The sequence below is a fragment of the Felis catus genome, chromosome B1, assembly GCF_018350175.1.
Source record: "Felis catus isolate Fca126 chromosome B1, F.catus_Fca126_mat1.0, whole genome shotgun sequence".
Taxonomy (NCBI): domain Eukaryota; kingdom Metazoa; phylum Chordata; class Mammalia; order Carnivora; family Felidae; genus Felis; species Felis catus.
Window position 1 is genome coordinate 50,261,987 of NC_058371.1, and position 19,642 is coordinate 50,281,628.

Here is a 19,642-nt window from a genome sequence, read left to right on the forward strand (position 1 = left end):
TATTTAGTGTATTTTTTTAATGTCTATTTATTTGAGAGAGAGAGAGAGAACGAGCAGGGGAGGGGCAGAGAGAGAGGGAGACACAGAATCTGAAGCAGGCCCCAGGCTCTGAGCTGTCAGCACAGAGCCCGACGTGGGGCTTGAACTCAGAAACCGTGAGATCATGACCTTAGCCGAAGTCAGACACTTGACCGACTGAGTAACCCAGGGGCCTCAGAATTTAACATATTTTAACTGGATTTGAGCAAGAATGAAAAGTGTATATTGACCATTAATCAGTTTTGTGGCTTAGTTTTGATATTTTTACAATCAGCAGCATTTTCAGTAGGTTTTCTTTGTACTTCTGTTTTTTTTTAGGACAGGTATTTTTTAAGTCAGCAAGAAAATTAACCACAACAGGAACTTCATTAAAGCTACAATTCAGGATATGCAAATATGAAAGGTTTCTAACTTTACCCTCTACATTTCGCATATATCATTAGTCACTGTTAGACACTTTGGTCTTGCTTAATATAATTCAGTGCTGAGTGTGTATTTTAGTGTGAGAGTTTTGACATCAACATTTTTAACTTTCGTGTAATTTATAATCTTAACTTTGAGTTAATGGAAATTGTTGCCTCTTTAGATTGTGGTTTGAAACTGCTAATAAGTCCAGTCAGTAATACATGATCTTTAGCTTCTAAACCATGAATAGTAGATTTCATTTTTTGTTAAAATCTGTGTCTAAATTGAAAGGGGTCGAAGGGTCTGAATGGTGAATAAAAGCAGTAGAATGCTAATCAGAAGATAGAAGTACTAGACTCACTCTATTAATTTACATTGTGTTCAGTAATCTAAAGCAACATGCGTATTAGTCTCCTTTTTAAATTGGTAATAACAGCCCCTGCGACTTGAGAGTTTGTGAAGTGCTTCATGACCACCATTTAAAAAAATGTGTTAACTTCTATAGCTCTTCAAGGTAGTTATCAATCATCCCTGTTTTATAGATGCAGACATTGAGACTTAGAGAAATTAAGTCACTCAAGATTTGGCTAGTAGTTAAATAAGTACTAAAATACATGGAAGTAGACCCCAGAATTTATTCCACAGTTAAAACCTTTAGCTGCAATCATGGTTTTTTTGCTTTAGAGGATTCTACATAAATGCACTGATACTGTTATCAAAAAGTTGTCTTGAGGGGTGCCTGGTGGCTTATTAGTCAGTTAAGCATCCAACTTCAGCTCAGGTCATTATGTCAGGGTTCGTGGGTTCGAGCCCCACGTCAGACTCTTCACTGACAGCTCAGAGCCTGGAGCCTGCTTCAAATTCTGTGTCTCTCTATCTGCCCCTCCCTGCTGTGCACACACTCTCTCTGTCTCAAAAATAAACATTTTTTTTTTAAAAGCTTGAATGTCACAATAATATATATGTTCCGTCACAAGTTTAAATGTTTCCCTGGGTGATGTCTGATAACAGATTAAATTTCAGGGGTATGATTTTCATTACTTTTTCCAAGGTAATAATTTTGAAAGCTATCAATATTTTTTTATTTTTAAAATTTTGCTTCAAACCAAGGTTTCACTTAAAATTACAAAATAATTTTTAAAACGTGGCTACTTGATGTTGACTGTTAATATCTTTATGATATGTAATTAAAATTTTTATTCAACATTTGATTACCAAGTATTTCTGAATTTTCTGTCTTTATTCTACAGAATGATAAATAACGCTGATCATCTATAGAAAGGATATTGATTCACCTCATGTAAAGTATGCTCAGTTCCTTTCCAGTGGTGTAAGTATCTAGTCCTTTTCTTAATTTTATCTCTTAATTGTTAATAAAGTGAAGAAATCATTATGATTATGATCCAGAAATGACAGCAGTCATTTGTAGAGTTGAAAGAATTTTTTCATAATTATGTGGAAAGGAATGAATTTTGAAATTACCTTTCTCTTCTGTTTTCAACTTTGAAGTCTGACATTAATTTTCAACTTGAAACTACTCTACTAATTATTTCAAACTGTTTAATAGCCTAGAAACTTCCAAAATAGATGGCTAGCTACTATTCGATTCCTTGTGACAAGCAGAATATTGGAAGCATGTTACTTTAACACTGCCTTTGTATGCAGACTCCTAAGCACCTTAGCCATTTTCCTTTACCTACTGGAGATAATGTAGTTAAGTCTATTAGCTAACATCATTGGTAGCCTTTCTTTGGAGTCAGGCAAAAAATACAAATTGAGATGGTGGTATTATGTTGAGAGGTTTTTTTTTTGTGTGTGCTAGGATATGAACTGTAACCACTAGTTCATATTAAATAGGCCTCTGAATAAAAGTATTCCGGGAATTTCAGATATTAGAGAAGATAAAGTATCTATTAGCTCATTAAGTGCATCTTTGAAGTCTAATGCAGAGTGCCTTTAGCATAAGTATTTTCTAAAATTTGGTGTAGTCTATGTTTCGATTAAATTCCTTCCGTTTTGTTTGACAGTTCTCTAATCCAGTAAGTAGACATTAACATAGATTTTCTTTATTATTTAGGTTTTTCATTAAAGTTTTTTCCTGTCTCATTGACTCTATCACATATCGAAAAGTCTCTGGAATAGGCCCAAGTGATGTAAACTGTAGCCTGAATTTTTGGTAAATAGCTATCTTTGGGAAATGGAAAGGCACTGCATTGCTTTGGGACTTAATTTCCTTTTTTTTTTAATGATATAATTGCTGATAGCTATTTTTAATAGCCATTAGAATGTAAGCATCATGAGGTGAGGAGTTTTTGCTTGATTAGTTCCTTGTTGCATCCTTTCTTCCTTGTATAAGGTCTGACACATAGGGCATATTCAGTAAATGTTAGTTGAATGAATGATTTTTCTCTAAATGGTGTCCAGATCTCTGATTCCATACCTAATTTATATTTCCTTCTATAAACTTGCATGTTTTTACTTGAATTTGTTTCCCCAAACATGTATGAGGTGGCTACAATAAAAAATGTCATCTTAATGATAATTTAAAAGTAATTATTGTAAAGTGTGATTGGCACAGTGAAATATAATTTTGTTTCTCTCAAAGTCTTTTTATATATGAAAGAACTTTTTTATACTGCTGTCTTTTTTATACTGCTTTTTTATACTTTTTTTATTGTTTTGCTTTAGTCAGTTCTCCTATTGGTTTGAATTATAGAATCATCTTAACATACTCAATCCCCAGTAAATCTTCATTTCTCACTTATTCTCACTTCCTGTCATTTTTAAACTTTAAGACTTCCACTCCTTTGATGGCAATAATAATTATGAAAGAGGTTAATGTGCCATAAATACTAAGAAGGGCCTGAGTACATCTTTAGTTGAATATTATGATTAGAATGTGTTAGATCATCATGTGGTAAATACCATGTATGCAAAACAAAAGTAACTTATGACTAGATCATATTTTGCTTACTCATTCTAGATGAAAAGATAGCAGAATCAAACTGAAGAAAATGCTGTTATTTAATAAAATCTTATTAACTGTTAATGCTTTACAAGCAAGGTAGTAATGTCATTTTTGCACAGGTGATTTCAAGATTAATCATTTGTGGATGGTTTAACCTTCTTTGCTTTATATGTTTGTAGAATTTAGGGTTTTTTAAAAAAAAATTTTTTTTAACGTGTATTTATTTTTGAGACAGAGAGAGACAGAGCATGAACGGGGGAGGGTCAGAGAGAGAGGGAGACACAGAATCTGAAACAGGCTCCAGGCTCTGAGCTGTCAGCACAGAGCCTGACGCAGAGCTCAAACTCATGGACCGTGAGATCATGACCTGAGCCAAAGTCGGACGTTTAACCGACTGAGCCACTCAGGCACCCCTGTAGAATTTAGTTTAAGAAAGTGTTCTGGACCTCATGGTTATCTAAGAAGGGTTTAGGTGCATATCCAAGTAGGGATAAAATTTATTATAAAATAGGTTTACTATTATGGTCTGATACAGTATCGTCTTTTAGAGTATCCGTTTATGAACTGAGCCATAATTCCTGAATTTAATTGTTCTTTTCTGCTTTAAACATTGTGTTACTGCAGTGTCAAAATTCTTCTCACATCATTTTCAATTATTGTTGGCCTGAGTCTGCATTCAGATTAGTAATTTAAAGTGAAAGATACTCCTTATCCTGTGAATAGTATTTGTGCTACAGAAGAAAATTAATTCAGTTTTTACACATTATCTTTTTTTCTGCTTATAAAAGAATTGCTGGTATTGTGGACATAGATGAACTTTGTAGGTCATTTACTGCCATAATTTCAGGATTACGTGCTTTAGGTAAATTATAAGAAACAAAGTGTAGAAATGACAGAATGTACCTTTGTTAATGTTAATGCACATTGAAATACTATTCTTGATATCTAAGAAAACTTCTAATCTTGGCATTTTCTCAGTGAAACATAGTACCTTCAGTGTTATGTGTAGGATTTGATCCTGCTCATCATGCCATTGTTATTCTACTCTATAGTGATCATACCTTCCATTCTAGCAATTGTAGATCTTTTTACGTTAGGTATATCTTTGTACTAGGGACCTCTCTTGGTGCAAGGCACAAACATCTAATTTAAACAAACTTTGGGAGGAAATTCAAGCTCTTACATCACATACAGTAAGAGCAGAGATATAGCAGGGTCTCAGGAATTGCTAGAACAAAGAATATGGACACTGCAGAGCTTTCCCTTTTGCTCTGCATTTCCTGCTATGTCTGCTTTATTCTGCTACAAAGTGGCTTCTTCCACAAGGTGAAGAATGTACCAAACTAATGTCTTCCTGCAACTGAGCACAGTTAGAGTGACTGTCCATCTTCCTGCTGGTCTAACCTAAATATTTTGATGAAAGCAAGACTTGACTTCCTTGTGTACCTACCCCTGTGATTGGAAACAGTGAGGCATTCTAGGCAGACAAAATAATACACATTATCTCCTTTTCTGGCTGTTATCTCCTTTTATGGCTTTTGGGATAAAAGTGTTTCCTATAGTCAGTTAATCTGAAATTACCTAAAATACTAAATTGTTTTAGATTCTGTGTGAATTGTTAGTTTTGATATTTCCAATACAAGCTTTAGGATGAATTCTTTTCAGTAATTGGTTAAATTCACATAAAATTTATTTTAGCTTTATGCTAACATACAGACTGCTGCTCCATACAGAGAAAGGTTTGAAGAATTATATACAGATACTATTGTATTGATTGTTTTTTTTGTTTGTTTTTGTTTTTGTTTTTGTTTTTGTTTTTTTTTTTGGTCCATATAATAAAACAGTTCTTGAAGTCTCATTTAAGTAAGGTCAGTTTTGGGGGCACCTGGGTGGCTTAGTTGGTTGGGTGTCTGACTTCGGCTCAGGTCATGATCTCACAGTTTGTGAGTTTGAGTCCCACCTCAGGCTCCATGCTGACAGCTTGGAGCCTGGAACCTGCTTTGGATTGGGTGTCTCCTCTCTCTCTGCCCTTCCCCTGCTTGCACTCTGTCTCTGGCTCTGGCTCTGTCTCTGTCTCTGTCTCTGAATTAAAAAATAAAAAAAATTTAAATTAAGGTCAGTTTTGGGGTGCCTGGGTGGTTCAGTCAGTTAAGTGTCCAACAGCTCAGGTCATGATCTCGCAGTTCACGAGTTTGTGCCCTGTCAGGCTCTGTGCTGACAGCTCAGAGCCTAGAGCCTTCTTCGGATTCTGTGTCTACCTCTCTCTCTCTGCCCCTCCCTCACTCATAATCTCTCTCTCTCTCTCTCTCTCTCTCTCTCTCTCTGAAAGATAAATAAAACATTAAAAAAATTTTAAGTAAGGTCAGTTTATGAAGTATTTTGAAAGCATTAAGACTGATGTTAGCAAAGGACAGGCCTACTTTATTTACAAGAGAAAAGAATGGTGTGTGGAAACCTCAGCCTATCAAATCAGTAAATTAAGGGGTCAGTTTTTTGGATTACTAAAGGGATTGGGCAGTCAATCTTTTATTTTTTAATTTAATTTTTAATTTTATTTCCAGTATAGTTAACATGCAGTGTTATATTAGTTGCAGATGTACAATATAGTGATACAATTATATACTCCGTGCTCATCATGATAATTGATGACAGGATTACTCTTAATCCTCTTTGCCTATTTCACCCATCCCTCACCAGCCTTCCCCTTGGTGACCATCAGTTCTCTATAGTTAAGAGTTTGTTTTTTGCTTTGTCCCTTTTTTCTCTGCTCACTTGTTTTCTTCCTTAAATTCCACATATGAGTGAAATCATATGTATTTGTCTTTCTCTGACTGACTTATTTCACTTAGCATTGTACTTTCTAGTTCTACCCATATTGTTGCAAATGGCAAGATTTCATTATTTTTATGACTGAATAATACTCCATTGCATATCTATACCACATCTTTTTTATCCATTCATCTGTCAGTGGATACTTGGGCCGCTTCCGTAAGTTGACTATTGTAAATAATGCTGCAGTAAACATAGGGGCTCATCTATCTTTTTGAAATAGTTTTTTGTTTTCTTTGGGTAAATACCCAGTAGTAAAATTACTGCATCATAGGGTAGTTCTATTTTTAAATTTTTGAGGAACCTCCATACTGTTTTCCACAGTGGCTGCGCCAGTTTGCATTCCCACCAGTAGTGCACGAGGGTTCCTTTTTCTCCACATCCTCACCAACACTTCTTGTTTCTTGTGGTTTTGATTTTAGTCATTCTGACAGGTGTGAGGTGAGATCTTGTAGTTGTTGTTGTTTTTTTTTTTTTTTTTAAGTTTTTTGAGAGACAGAGCGTCAGCGGGGGGGGGGGGGGGGGGGGGGCAGAGAGACACAGAATCTGAAGCAGGCTCCAGGCTCCAAGCTGTCAGCACAGAGCCCAACGCGGGGCTCGAACACATGAACCGTGAGATCATGACCTGAGCCTAACACAGATGCTTAACTGACTGACAGGTGCCCCTAGGGATCTTGTAGTTTTGATTGGCATTTCCCTGATAGTGATGTTGACCATCTTTTCGTGTGTCTGTTGACCATCTGTATGTCTTTTTTTTTTTTTAACGTTTATTTTTGAGACAGAGAGAGACAGAGCATGAATGGGGGAAGGTCAGAGAGAGGGAGACACAGAATCCAAAACAGGCTCCAGGCTCTGAGCCGTCAGCACAGAGCCTGACACGGGGCTCGAACTCATGGACCACAAGATCATGACCTGAGCCGAAGTCGGCCACTTTACCGACTGAGCCACCCAGGTGCCCCAAGTATGTCTTTAGAAAAATGTCTGTTCAAAAAAAAAATGGAAAAATATTCCATGCTCCTAGATAATTAGAACAAATATTGTTAAAATGTTAATACTACCCAAAGCAATCTACATATTCAATGCAATACCTATCAAAATAACACCAGCATTCTTCACAGAGCCAGAACAAACAATCCTAAAATTTGTATGGAACCAGAAAAGACCCTGAATAGCCAAAGCAATCTTGAAAAAGAAAACCAAAGCAGGAGGCATCACCATCCCAGACTTTAAGCTGTATTACAAAGCTGTAATCATCAAGAAAGTATGGTACTGGCACAAAAACAGACACTCAGATATGGAACAGAATAGAGAACCCAGAAATGGACCCACAAACGTTTGGCCAGCTAATCTTTGACAAAGCAGGAAAGAATATCCAATGGAAAAAAGACAGTCTTTTCAGCAAGTGGTGCTGGGAAAACCAGACAGCAACATGCAGAAAAATGAACCTGGACCTCTTTCTTACACCATACATAAAAATAAACTCAAAACGGATGAAAGGCCTAACTGTAAGAAAGCCATCAAAACCCTAGAGGAGAAAGCAGGCAAAAACCTCTTCAACCTTGGCTACAACAACTTCTTACTCAAAAAGTCTCCACCTCCGGAGGCAAGGGAAACAAAAGCAAAAATGAACTATCGGGACCTCATCAAGATAAAAAGCTTCTGCACAGCAAAGAAACAATCAGCAAAACTAAAAGGCAACCGATGTAATGGGAGACGCTATTTGCAAACAACATATCAGATAAAGGGTTAGTATCCAAAATCTATGAAGAACTTATCAAACTCAACATCCAAAAAACAAACAATCCAGTGAAAAAATGGGCAAAAGACACAAATAGACACTTTTCCAAAGAAGACATCCAGATGGCCAACCGACACATGAAAAAATGCTCAACATCACTTATCATCAGGGAACTACAAATCAAAACCACAATGAGATATCACCTCACACACCTGTCAGAATGGCTAACATTAACAACTCAGGCAACAACAGATGTTGGTGAGGATGCAGAGAAAGAGGATCTCTTTTTCACTGCTGGTGGGAATGCAAACTGGTGCAGTCACTCTGGAAAACAGTGTGGAGGTTCCTCAAAAAACTAAAAATAGAACTACCCCATGACTCAGCAATTGCACTACTAGGTATTTATCCAAGAGTTACAGGTATGCTGTTTCAAAGGGGCACATGTGCACCCCAGTGTTTATAGCAGCACTATCAACAATAGCCAAAGTATAGAAAGAGCCCAAATGTCCATCGATGGATGAATGGATAAAAAAGATGTGGTATGTATATGTATATACACACATATACCACGCGTACATACATACATACATGCATGCATACATACATACATACATACATACATACAATAGAGTATTACTCGGGAATCAAAAAGAATGAAATCTTGCCATTTGCAACTATGTGAATGGAGCTAGAGGGTATTATGCTAAGCAAAACTAGTCAGATAATCATAGGACTTCCTCATGTGAGGACTTTAAGATACAGAACAGATGAACATAAGGGAAGGGAAGCAAAAATAATATAAAAACAGGGTGGGGGACAAAACATAAGAGACTCTTAACTATAGAGAACAAACAGAGGGTTGCTGGAGGGGTTGTGGGATGGGGATGATCCAAATGGGTAAGGGGCACTAAGGAATCTATTCCTGAAATCATTGTTGCACTATATGCTAGCTAACTTGGATGTAAATTAAAAAAATAAATTTAAAAATATAAAAGTCACTGTTGCAGAAAATACAACAGAGAAAAAATGATAGTTAAAAACAGTTGAATGTTAATATATATAAAATAACACATATTACCTTTATGACATATAATAAATCTTTTACATAATGTAAAAAAAAAAAGAAAAATGTTCTTGTCTTCTCATTTGTTAATTGGATTATTTGTTTTTTTGGTGTTGTATAAATTCTTTATATATATATATATATATATATATATATATATATATATATATATATATAGTTAATATAATTTATTGTCAAATTGGCTAACATACAGTGTGTAAAGCGTGCTCTTGGTTTTTGGGGTAGATTCCCGTGGTTAATCGTTTGCATACAACACCCACCCAGTGCTCATCCCAACAAGTACCCTCCTCCAGGCCCATCACCCATTTTCCCCTTTCTCCCACCCCTCCATCAACCCTCAGTTTGTTCTCTGTATTTAAGAGTTTCTTATGGCTTGTCTCCTTCCCTCTCTGTTTGTAACTATATTTTTTTCCCTTTCCCTTCTCCCATGGTCTTCTGTTAAGTTTCTCAAGGTCCACATATGAGTGAAAACATATAATATCTGTCCTTCTCTGACTGACTTATTTCATTCACCATAATACCTTCCAGTTCTATCTGTGTTGCTGCAAATGGCATCATTTCATTCTTATTGCCAGTAGTATTCCATTGTATATATAAACCATATCTTCTTTATCCATTCATCAGTTGACGGACAATTAGGCTCTCTCCATAATTTGACTATTGTTGAAAGTGCTGCTATAAACATTGGGGTACACGTGCCCCTGTGAATCAGCACTCCTGTATCCTATGGGTAAATTCCTAGTAGTGCTATTGCTGGTTGTAACGGTAGCTCTATTTTTAATTTTTTGAGGAACCTCCATACTGTTTTCCAGAGCAGCTGCACCAGTTTGCATTCCCATCAACAGTGCAGGAGGGTTCCCGTTTCTCCACATCCTCACCAGCATCTGTTGTTTCCTGAGTTGTTCGTTTTAGCCATTCTGACTGGCGTGAGGTGGTATCTCAGTGTGGTTTTGATTTGTATTTCCCTGATGATGAGTGATGTTGAACATCTTTTCATGTGTCTGTTGCCCATCTGGATGTCGTCTTTGGCAAGTGTCTGTTCATTTCTTCTCATGTCTTAAGTGGATTATTTGTTTTTTGGGTGTGGAGTTTGGTAAGTTCTTTATAGGTTTTGGATACTAGCCCTTTATCTGATATGTCATTTGCAAATATCTTTTTCCATTCCATTGGTTCCCTTTTAGTTTTGCTGATAGTTTCCTTTGCTGTGCAGAAGCTTTTTATCTTGATGAGAACCCAATAGATCATTTTTGCTTTTAATTGCCTTGTCTTTGGAGATGTGTCGAGCAAGAAATTGCTGTGGCTGAGGTCAAAGAGGTTGTTGCCTGCTTTCTCCCCTAGGGTTTTGATGGTTTCCTGTCTCACATGTAGGTCTTTCCTCCATTTTGAGTTTATTTTTGTGTATGGTGTAAGAAAGTGGTCCAAGTTCATTTTTCTGCATGTTGCTATCCAGTTTTCCCAGCACCATTTGCTGAAGAGACTGTCTTTATTCCATTGGATATTCTTTCCTGCTTTGTCAAAGATTAGTTGGCCATACATTTGTGGGTCCAATTCTGGGTTCTCTATTCTATTCCACTGATCTGAGTGTCTGTTTTTGTGCCAATACCATACTGTCTTGATGATTACAACTTTGTAGTAGAGGCTGAAGTCTGGGATTGTGATGCCTCCCACTTTGGTTTTCTTTTTCAATATTACTTTGGCTATTCAGGGTCTTTTCTGGTTCCATATAAATTTTAGGATTGTTTTTTCTAGCTTTGAGGAGAATGCCGGTGCAATTTTGACTGGGATTGCATTGAATGTGTAGACTACTTTGGGTACTATAGACATTGTGACGATATTTATTCTTCTAATTCATGAGCAGGGAATGTTTTTCTATTTCTTTGTGTCTTCTTCAGTTTCTTTCATAAGCTTTCTGTAGTTTTCAGCAAACAGATCTTTTACATCTTCGGTTAGGTTTATTCGTAGGTATTTTATGGTTCTTGGTGTAGTTGTAAACGGGATCAGCTTCTTGATTTCTCTTTCTGTTGCTTCATTATTGGTGTAAAGAAATGCGATCAATTTCTGTACATTGATTTTGTACCTGCAACTTTTTCACGTATCAGTCCTAACAGCTTTTTGGTGGAGTCATTCAGGTTTTCCAGGTAGAGTATCATGTTGTCTGTGAAAAGTAAAAGTTCGACTTCTTCTTTGCCAATTTTGATGCCTCTTATTTCATTTTGTTGTCTGGTTGCTGATACTAGGACTTCCAGCACTATGTTAAACAATAGCGATGAGAGTGGACATCCCTGTCATGTTCTTGACCTCAGGGAGAGTTCTCAATTTTTCCCCATTGAGGATGATATTAGCTGTGGGCTTTTCATATATGGCTTTTATGATGTTTAGGTATGTTCCTTCTATCCCAACTTTATTGTGGGTGTTTATTAAGAAAGGATGCTGTATTTTGTCAGATGCTTTTTCTGCATCTATTGGCAGGATCATATGGTTCTTATCCTCTCTTTTATTAATGTGATATATCACATTGATTTGTGAATATTGGACCAGCCCTGCAGCCCAGGAATGAATCCCACTTGATCATGGTGAATAATTCTTTTTATATGCTGTTGAATTCATTTTGCTAGTATCTTGTTGAGAATTTTTGCATCCATGTTCATCAGGGATATTGGCCTGTAAGTCTCCTTTTTGGTGAGTCTCTGTCTGGTTTGGGTATCAAGGTAATGCTGGCTTCATAGAATGAGTCCAGAAGTTTTCCTTCGTTTCTATTTTTTGGAACAGCTTGAGATGGATAGGTATTAACTCTGCTTTAAATATCTAGTAGAACCCCCCCACCCCGGGAAGCCATCTGGCCCAGAACTCTTATTTGTTGGGAGATTTTTGATAACTGATTCAATTTCTTCACTAGTTATGGGCCTGTTCAAATTTTCTATTCTTCCCATTTGAGTTTTGGTAGTGTGTGGGTGTCTAGGAATTTGTCCATTTCTTCCAGGTTGTCCAGTTTGTTGGCATATAATTTTTCATAGTGTTCTCTGATAACTGTATTTCTGAGGGATTGGTTTTGATAAATCCATTTTCATTCATGATTTTATGTATTTGGATCCTCCCTCTTTTTCTAAGAAGTCTGGCTAGCAGTTTATCAATTTTGTTTATTTTTTCAAAAAGCCAGCTCTTAGTTACATTGATCTGTTTTTCTTGGATTCTATATTGTTTATTTCTGCTTGGCTGCTGGCCTTGGAGTTTCTTTGTTGTTCTGCTTTGAGTTCCTCTAGGTTTTCTGTTAGATTTTGTATTTGGGATTTTTCTTGTTTCTTGAGATAGGCCTAGATTGCAATGTATTTTCCTCTTATGACTGCCTTTGCTTTGCTGCATCCCAAAAGGTTTGGACTGTTGTGTTTTCATTTTCATTTGTTTCCATATATTTTTAAATTTCTTCTCTAAGTGCCTGGTTGACCCATTCATTCTTTAGTAAGGTGTTCTTTAACCTCCATGCATTTGGAGGTTTTCCCAGACTTTTTCCTGTGGTTGAGTTCAAGTTTCATAGCATTGTGATCTGAAAATGTGCATAGTATGATCTGAATTCTTCAGTATTTATTGAGTGCTCTTTTGTGACCCAGCATGTGATCTATCTTGGAGAATGTTCCATGTGCACTCAAGAAGAATGTGTGTTCTGCTGCTTTAGGATGAAAAGTTCTGAATATATCTGTGAAGTCCATCTGGTCCAGTATATCATTCAGAGCCATGGTTTCTTTATTGATTTTCTGTTAGATGATCTGTCCATCATTGTAAGTGGAGTATTAAAGTCTCCTGCAATTACCACATTCTTACCAATAAGATTTCTTATGTTTGTGATTAATTGTTTTATATATTTGGGTACTCCCAAATTGGATGCATAAACATTTATAATTGTTAGCTCTTCTTGATGGAGAGACCCCATAATTATGATATAATGCCCTTCTTCACATTTTGATACAGCCTTTAGTTTAAAATCTAGTTTGTCTGATATAAGTATGGCTAATCCAGCTTCCTTTTGACTACCAGTAGCATGATAGATGGTTCTCCATCCCCTCACTTTCAATTAGAAGGTGTCTTCAGGTTGAAAATGGGTCTCTTGTAGACAGCAAATAGATGGGTCAATTCTTTATGTATTCTGGATACTAACCCTTTATCAGATGTCATTTGTAAGTATCTTCTGCCATTTATTAGGTTGTCTTTTAGTTGTGCTGTTTCCTTTGCTGTGCAGAAAGAAGCCTTTTATTTTGATGTAGTCTCAATAGTTTTTGTTTTTGTTTCCCTTGTCCCAGGGGTCTATCTAGAAAGATGTTGTCAGAGAAATTATTGCCTGTGCTCTGTTCTGTCTAGGTCTTTTATGGTTTCAGGTCTCACAGTTAGGTCCTTAATTCATCTTGAGTTTATTTTTGTGTATGGTATAAGAAAGTGGTCTAATTTTATTCTTTTGCATGTAGCTGTCCAGTTTTCCCAACACCATTTGTTTAAAAGAATGTTTTTTCCCCATTGCTTATTCTTGGTATTTTGCCAAAGATTAGTTGACCATATAATCATGAGTTTATTTCGGGGCTCTCCATTCTGTTCTATTGATCTACGTGTCTGCTTTTGTGCCAGTACCATACTGTTTTGATTACTACTACTTTGTAGTAATGGTACTTTGTAGTATATCTTGAAATCTTGTAGCAAGGTACTTTGTAGTATATCTTGAAATCTTGGATTGTGATACCTCCAGTTTTGTTCTTCTTTTTTAAGATTGTTTTGGCTATTTGGGTCTTTTGTGGTTGCATACAAATTTTATGATGATTTACTCTAGTTCTGTGAAAAATGCTATTGGTAATTTGATAGGGGTTGCATTAAATCTGTAGATTGCTTTGCATAGTGTGGACATTTTAACAATATTGGCTTTTATAATTCATGATCATGGAATATCTTTCCATTTGTGTATGTCGTTTGCAGCTAATTTTAAAGAGAAGTTCCTAGGATTAGGGGTTAATATATTACTAAGCACTGGATGGAGCAGACAAAAGGTTAAGGGTTATAACAAAAAATGGAGTGTTAAGTGTACTTATAAGCCACTCAGACAATGTTCACATAGATATTCAACAAACTTTATTTAAGCATAATATACCTACTGAAAAATACACCTATCAATAGTCACAACTTGATGGATATTCACAGTGAATATAACAGTGTAATGTTAACTAGCATAGAGCATAGAACATTAGCAACACTGCATAGCATTTTAATAATATATCATTTATGTTAAGCAGGGTGTATTGTTCTTTTGAAATTGGTCAGGAAAAAAAGTAAATGAGTTACTCTGGTTGTGAAATTTTCTCTTCTCTGTAAACCAGCTTATGATATATGTGGCAGGGGGGCATTTATTAAGCTAACAAGTAGTAAAGTACAATTGTAATAGCCACAGTATTTAGGTAGCTAACGATTGGGAACAGTCCATGTGTCTAAAATAGAATGGATAAACATGTAGTATATTCCCATAATGAAGTACTACTCAACAATAAAAAGGAACAAACTACTGATACAACCTTGTAGATCAACTTCAAAAACTTTATGCTGAGTGAAAAAAGTACATAGAAATTACACAAAAGAGTACATAGAACTTCCATTTATATCAAGTTCTAGAACAGGGAAACCTAATCTGGGGTGGGAAAAATTTGAGCAGTGGTTCCCTATGAGAGAAGCAGTCCCGGATTAACTGGGAAGGGGCCAAGGATTAACTGGAAATGGGCACTTGCAGTGGTAGTAAAATTCTTTATCTTCATACACATTTTCACAGATTTTGTGTGTGTGTGTGCGTGTGAGAGAGAGAGAGAGAGCGAGAGAGAGAGAGAGAGAGAAGGAAAGAGCACGCAGATGTTTTCACAAGTCAGGGAGGGGCAGAGGGAGAGGAGGAGAGAGAATTCCAAGTAGGTTTCATTCCCAGTGTGGAGCCTGATGCAGGGCTCGAACTCATGACTGTGAGATTATGATCTGAGCCAAAACTAAGAGTCAGTTGCTTAACTGACTGAGCCAGCCAAGTGTCCCTTTTTAAATTATTTTTATTTTATTTTTTATGTATTTCATTTTTACAGTATGTACTTCTCAAAACTCTTAGAATGGTAAACATAAGATTTATGCATTTTCTTTTATGTAAATTTTACCTCAAAAGAAAAACGTGAACAAATAACTGAACTCAAGTTAATGAAATGCATGTGGAAGTGTCTAGGAGGAAGTGTACAGATGTCTGTAACTGAATTTGAAATGCATAAAAAAAGAAGATGAATGTAGGTATGAATGCATAGGGAATGCATAGGGAATGGATAGTTAATGGATATAATGGATAGTTATAAAGTAAGTAAAATGCTAATGGGAAAATTCAGATGGTTAGTATGTGGGTGTTCACTGTAAATTTATTTTAATTTTTCTGTATGTTTATTATTTTTCATTATAAAATGTTGGAGGAAAAAAACTTAGGCAATACAGTAATCATAAAAATAGGACTTACCATGGATAGCTTGTCACAGTGAGTATTGGAAGAAAACAGAAGATAATGTTTAGGTGTAAGACATTGTAGCCTGTGACCACAAATGGCTTGCAACATGTTATTTTTGGTTCACAAAATGTTTGTTTTTATTTTTAATTAGCCTGTCTCTAAAACTAGAGTGATTTCACATAAAAGGTCTAGATTTCTGTCTGCTTATTTTTAGGATTTGAAAGACAAAACAATCAATGGAATAGAATAGAGAATCCAAAGATAGATACAGATTTGTATGGATATTTTGCATATGAGAAAGGTGGTATTTCAGGTTAGAAGAAAAGAAACATATTACTCAGTGAAGCATTTGGGAAAAAATAAAGCTGAAATCCTTTCACACTTACTAAGTAAAGATAAATTCCAGATGGAGCAAAGATTAAAAAAAAAAAAAAAAAAAACTATTCCTAGAACCCCTAGTCCATCAGTAGAGTGATTTTATCTAAGTGGTTTTAACTGGAGACTTAAAAGAGTATAGCCTATATCCCAGATCATAGGATTCCAGTAAGTTCTGCAATATACTGGAAAACGGAATCATACATGCTTTTGGAGTCAATAAGATCTAGGTTTAAATCTTTTTTCTGCTCTTAATCAGACTTTTTGCAAGGTACAGAACCAATCTGAGCCTTAGTTTCCCCAATAATCAGTCAATATAAAATCTTAAAATTCTGCCACAGAGGGTTGTTTTGAAGATTAGATGAAATTTCATTATATGAAACTGTTGCCCAATTCCTGCCGAGAAGTGAACGTTCAATAAATTTGCAGTAGAGAGGGATGAAGAAACAGACTTTGAACAGCTATGGAGAACTGGCCCAGAACAGATATTTACCTGTAAAGGTTGAGAAAATGCCTTGACGTTTATTTCCATTAGCAAACACTTATCTAGAGCCTACTGTATGCCATGAATCCTATTTGGCACTAGAACTATAATAGTAAAAATAGAAGAAATTACCACTTAAAAAAAATCTTAAATTAGGATAGTCAGGTTTTATAAGAAAAAAATTCAAGTAGTGAGAATATTTAAATTTGATAATTTCCTTAAACTTAATATTGTTATGACTCTGGTATTTTGTGGTGTGCTACAGTTTCTTGTGTTAGTTAAAGGAACCATGTGGAAGCAATTTTCTAAGAAAAATGAATAGTTTGGCTACAACCATGAAAGATCAATTTCTTGGGATAACTGTTAAGAGAGAATGCATTACGGAGACTAAACGAAATTGCTAAGTGGTGGGTGAAATGCTTAATGAGATTTTTAATGTACTTCTCTTTTCCATTTAAATATTTTTGCTAGTTACTAGTATTTGCCTAGGCTTACCTTACCAAATCATTTGTTTACACTAAATGAAGATAATAGAGTTCCTAGGTCAGTTTTGCTGATATTTAGTAAATCGAGACAATACAAACTATTTTCTCAGTAACTTTTCATTAATAGTACTCTAATGTAGAGTACTGAATTTGAGATGGTAAAAATACCTGCAAGTAATCAGATAAGCTAGGATTAAAAGTATATGTATCTAATCTGTTATTTTGGTATTAATGCCATATCTGAAATTGTGCTTCAAATATTTACCAAATTGCAGAAAATGTAAATTGTATGCCAAATTGGGTTTTACGTTATATCTAATGTCCATCTGCTAATAAACTCCGTAACTATACCAATCCATTTGCCATGACAATAATGTTTTGGCATGGAGAGATTATTATAATATATAATGTAATTTTTTATAATAGTAATGTCTTAATCACTTTCATTAAGGTGTAGAAATATTTTGCATCTTCTGAGCATTCTCTATAATGATACGTTTTTTGGTAGTATTGTAAATAAACTTTTTTTTTTTTTTTAGTTTGCTGGAAACCATGTCTCACTATACAGATGAACCCAGATTTACCATAGAGCAGATAGATCTGCTTCAGCGCCTTCGGCGTACTGGAATGACTAAACATGAAATTCTCCATGCCTTGGAAACGTTGGACCGTCTTGATCAAGAGCATAGTGACAAGTTTGGAAGAAGGTCCAGCTATGGAGGAAGTTCTTATGGGAATAGTACCAACAATGTTCCAGCATCTTCCTCTACAGCTACAGCTTCCACACAGACCCAGCATTCTGGAATGTCCCCATCACCCAGCAACAGTTATGATACCTCCCCACAGCCTTGCACTACCAATCAAAATGGGAGAGAGAATAACGAGAGATTATCTACATCCAATGGAAAGATGTCACCCACTCGCTACCATGCAAACAGCATGGGTCAGAGGTCATACAGTTTTGAAGCCTCAGAAGAGGACCTAGATGTAGATGATAAAGTGGAGGAGTTAATGAGGTTAGTTATTCTGCTTACTCAAGAGTCCCCAGAATGTCTGTGTTCTTAGATTGGTTTTGAGTAATATACTGTATTTCAGCTACTTACCTGTTAAGAACTGTGATTTCCCCCTCCTCCTCTTGGAGATGAAAGAAAAAAAATTTCTAATTTTATGATTATAATTCAGATTTTGTCTTCTCTACCTTAGCCCTTTGTCTTTGCTGCTTGATAAACCTTTTACATTCTGTTTACCAAAGCAGAAGTTAGCCTTCTCTTTGTAGTTCTAATTGCTAACATCTGTATTTTCTGGATTTTTAACAGACACATTCTGATCCCTAGAATTTTTTTTTTGATCCTTAGAATTTTTGAGAGAGATGATTTTATGATAAAAATGTATACACTCTTAATTTTTCACTCTAACATACCACAACAAAAGAATTTTGAGGACCTGTTATTTAAAAAGTGTTCTTACGAAGAAGAATAGACATGGTTTCTACCCCTAAGAAGCTAAAGTTCTAATTTAAGAGATGCATATATTTATATATTTTTTGTTACCCGTTACAAGGGAAGTAATAAGCCTTTGTTGTTTTAAACACTGAAAAAGAGAGAAGTCCACTTTCAACAGAGGTGATTAGGAAAGACTTCACACTGGACCTGGAACACTTTGAGGACAGAACCATGTGTTTTCAAATGTTGTGTTTCCAGAATCTAGAATTGTCCTTGACACAGAGTAACGGTTTAATATGTTATGTGAATGGATGAATTTGAGCTAAATCTGAAAGAATAGCCTTTGTTTTGAAATATAGGAATTTTATTTAAAGTTAAGGGAATAGTAAATAATAGGTAGAAAAGGCAAGACATGTTTAGGCTTCTAAAGATTGTATGGGCTAGACTATGGTAATAAGAATATTACGACTCAGTACAGGTTTTGGAAGATTTGAGTTCCACACAAGTAGTTTATGTTTAATTTGACTGGAATTAAGGCTTTTTTACAGGTCTGTGGGAATAGACATGATAAAAGCATTGTTTTCAATAGATTACCACTACTGTAGTAGGGAGGAGAGCCTGCAGGTAGTTACAATAGATAATGAAAGAATTTACAGTACGAATTTTGTCAGAAATAAAATTAAAAGCTATGAGTTATAGTTCTTCCTAAAGATTTTAAGACTTGAAGATAGTATAATGGTGACTTAATATTGCCGTATGGAAGATCTATTCTCTAGTACTGCCGTGGTAAAATACCTTTTAAACAAACAGTCCCAAATTTGTTTTTAGGGTTACACTGCCTTATATGGAATCATGAGTTGAAGGGCTATTGCATCTAGATGCCAATGTAATTCCTGTGATGAATAGGTTCATAGAGCAGCCATTGGACCCTGTTATTTAAATGTTTAAAACTTAAAAATATAAGAGATCAATTTGGCTTTGAATTCATTGTCATTTATTAAAGCAGCTAGCCACAGTTTAGGTGTTCTTTTGATTTTAATATGTATATCATTGTCATGATTGAGCGAGAAAACCATTTGGGCAAATAGAAGTTACTTAAGTCCCTGTTAGCTTTTAATTATTCTGAGTAGAGAGGGTATCACTAATAAAATTTATATGCTACTTGTTTTTTGTTGCTGTCATTAATCAGTTTTAATAAGCTTTTAACATATAATAGTTAATTCCCAAATGTGTATTAGACTGCCATGAAATTTAGGGAAACTTTCATGTTAACAAAGGGCTCTGGGAGATTGACCAAGATCTA

The 19,642-nt window shown here is 35.5% G+C and overlaps 1 protein-coding gene across 9 annotated transcripts in view; it reads left to right on the forward strand.

Annotated features, from left to right (window-relative positions):
• HMBOX1 (homeobox containing 1) overlaps window positions 1-19,642 on the forward strand; it is a 196,810-nt gene that overhangs the window by 73,329 nt on the left and 103,839 nt on the right. For all 9 annotated transcript variants that reach the window (XM_019828625.3, XM_019828626.3, XM_019828627.3 and 6 more), the window contains exons 2-3: window positions 1,695-1,774; window positions 17,437-17,913. In XM_019828625.3, coding sequence (XP_019684184.1) covers window positions 1,752-1,774; window positions 17,437-17,913 — 500 coding nt within the window. In that variant the 5' untranslated portion in view covers window positions 1,695-1,751. The remainder of the gene's footprint in view (window positions 1-1,694; window positions 1,775-17,436; window positions 17,914-19,642) is intronic.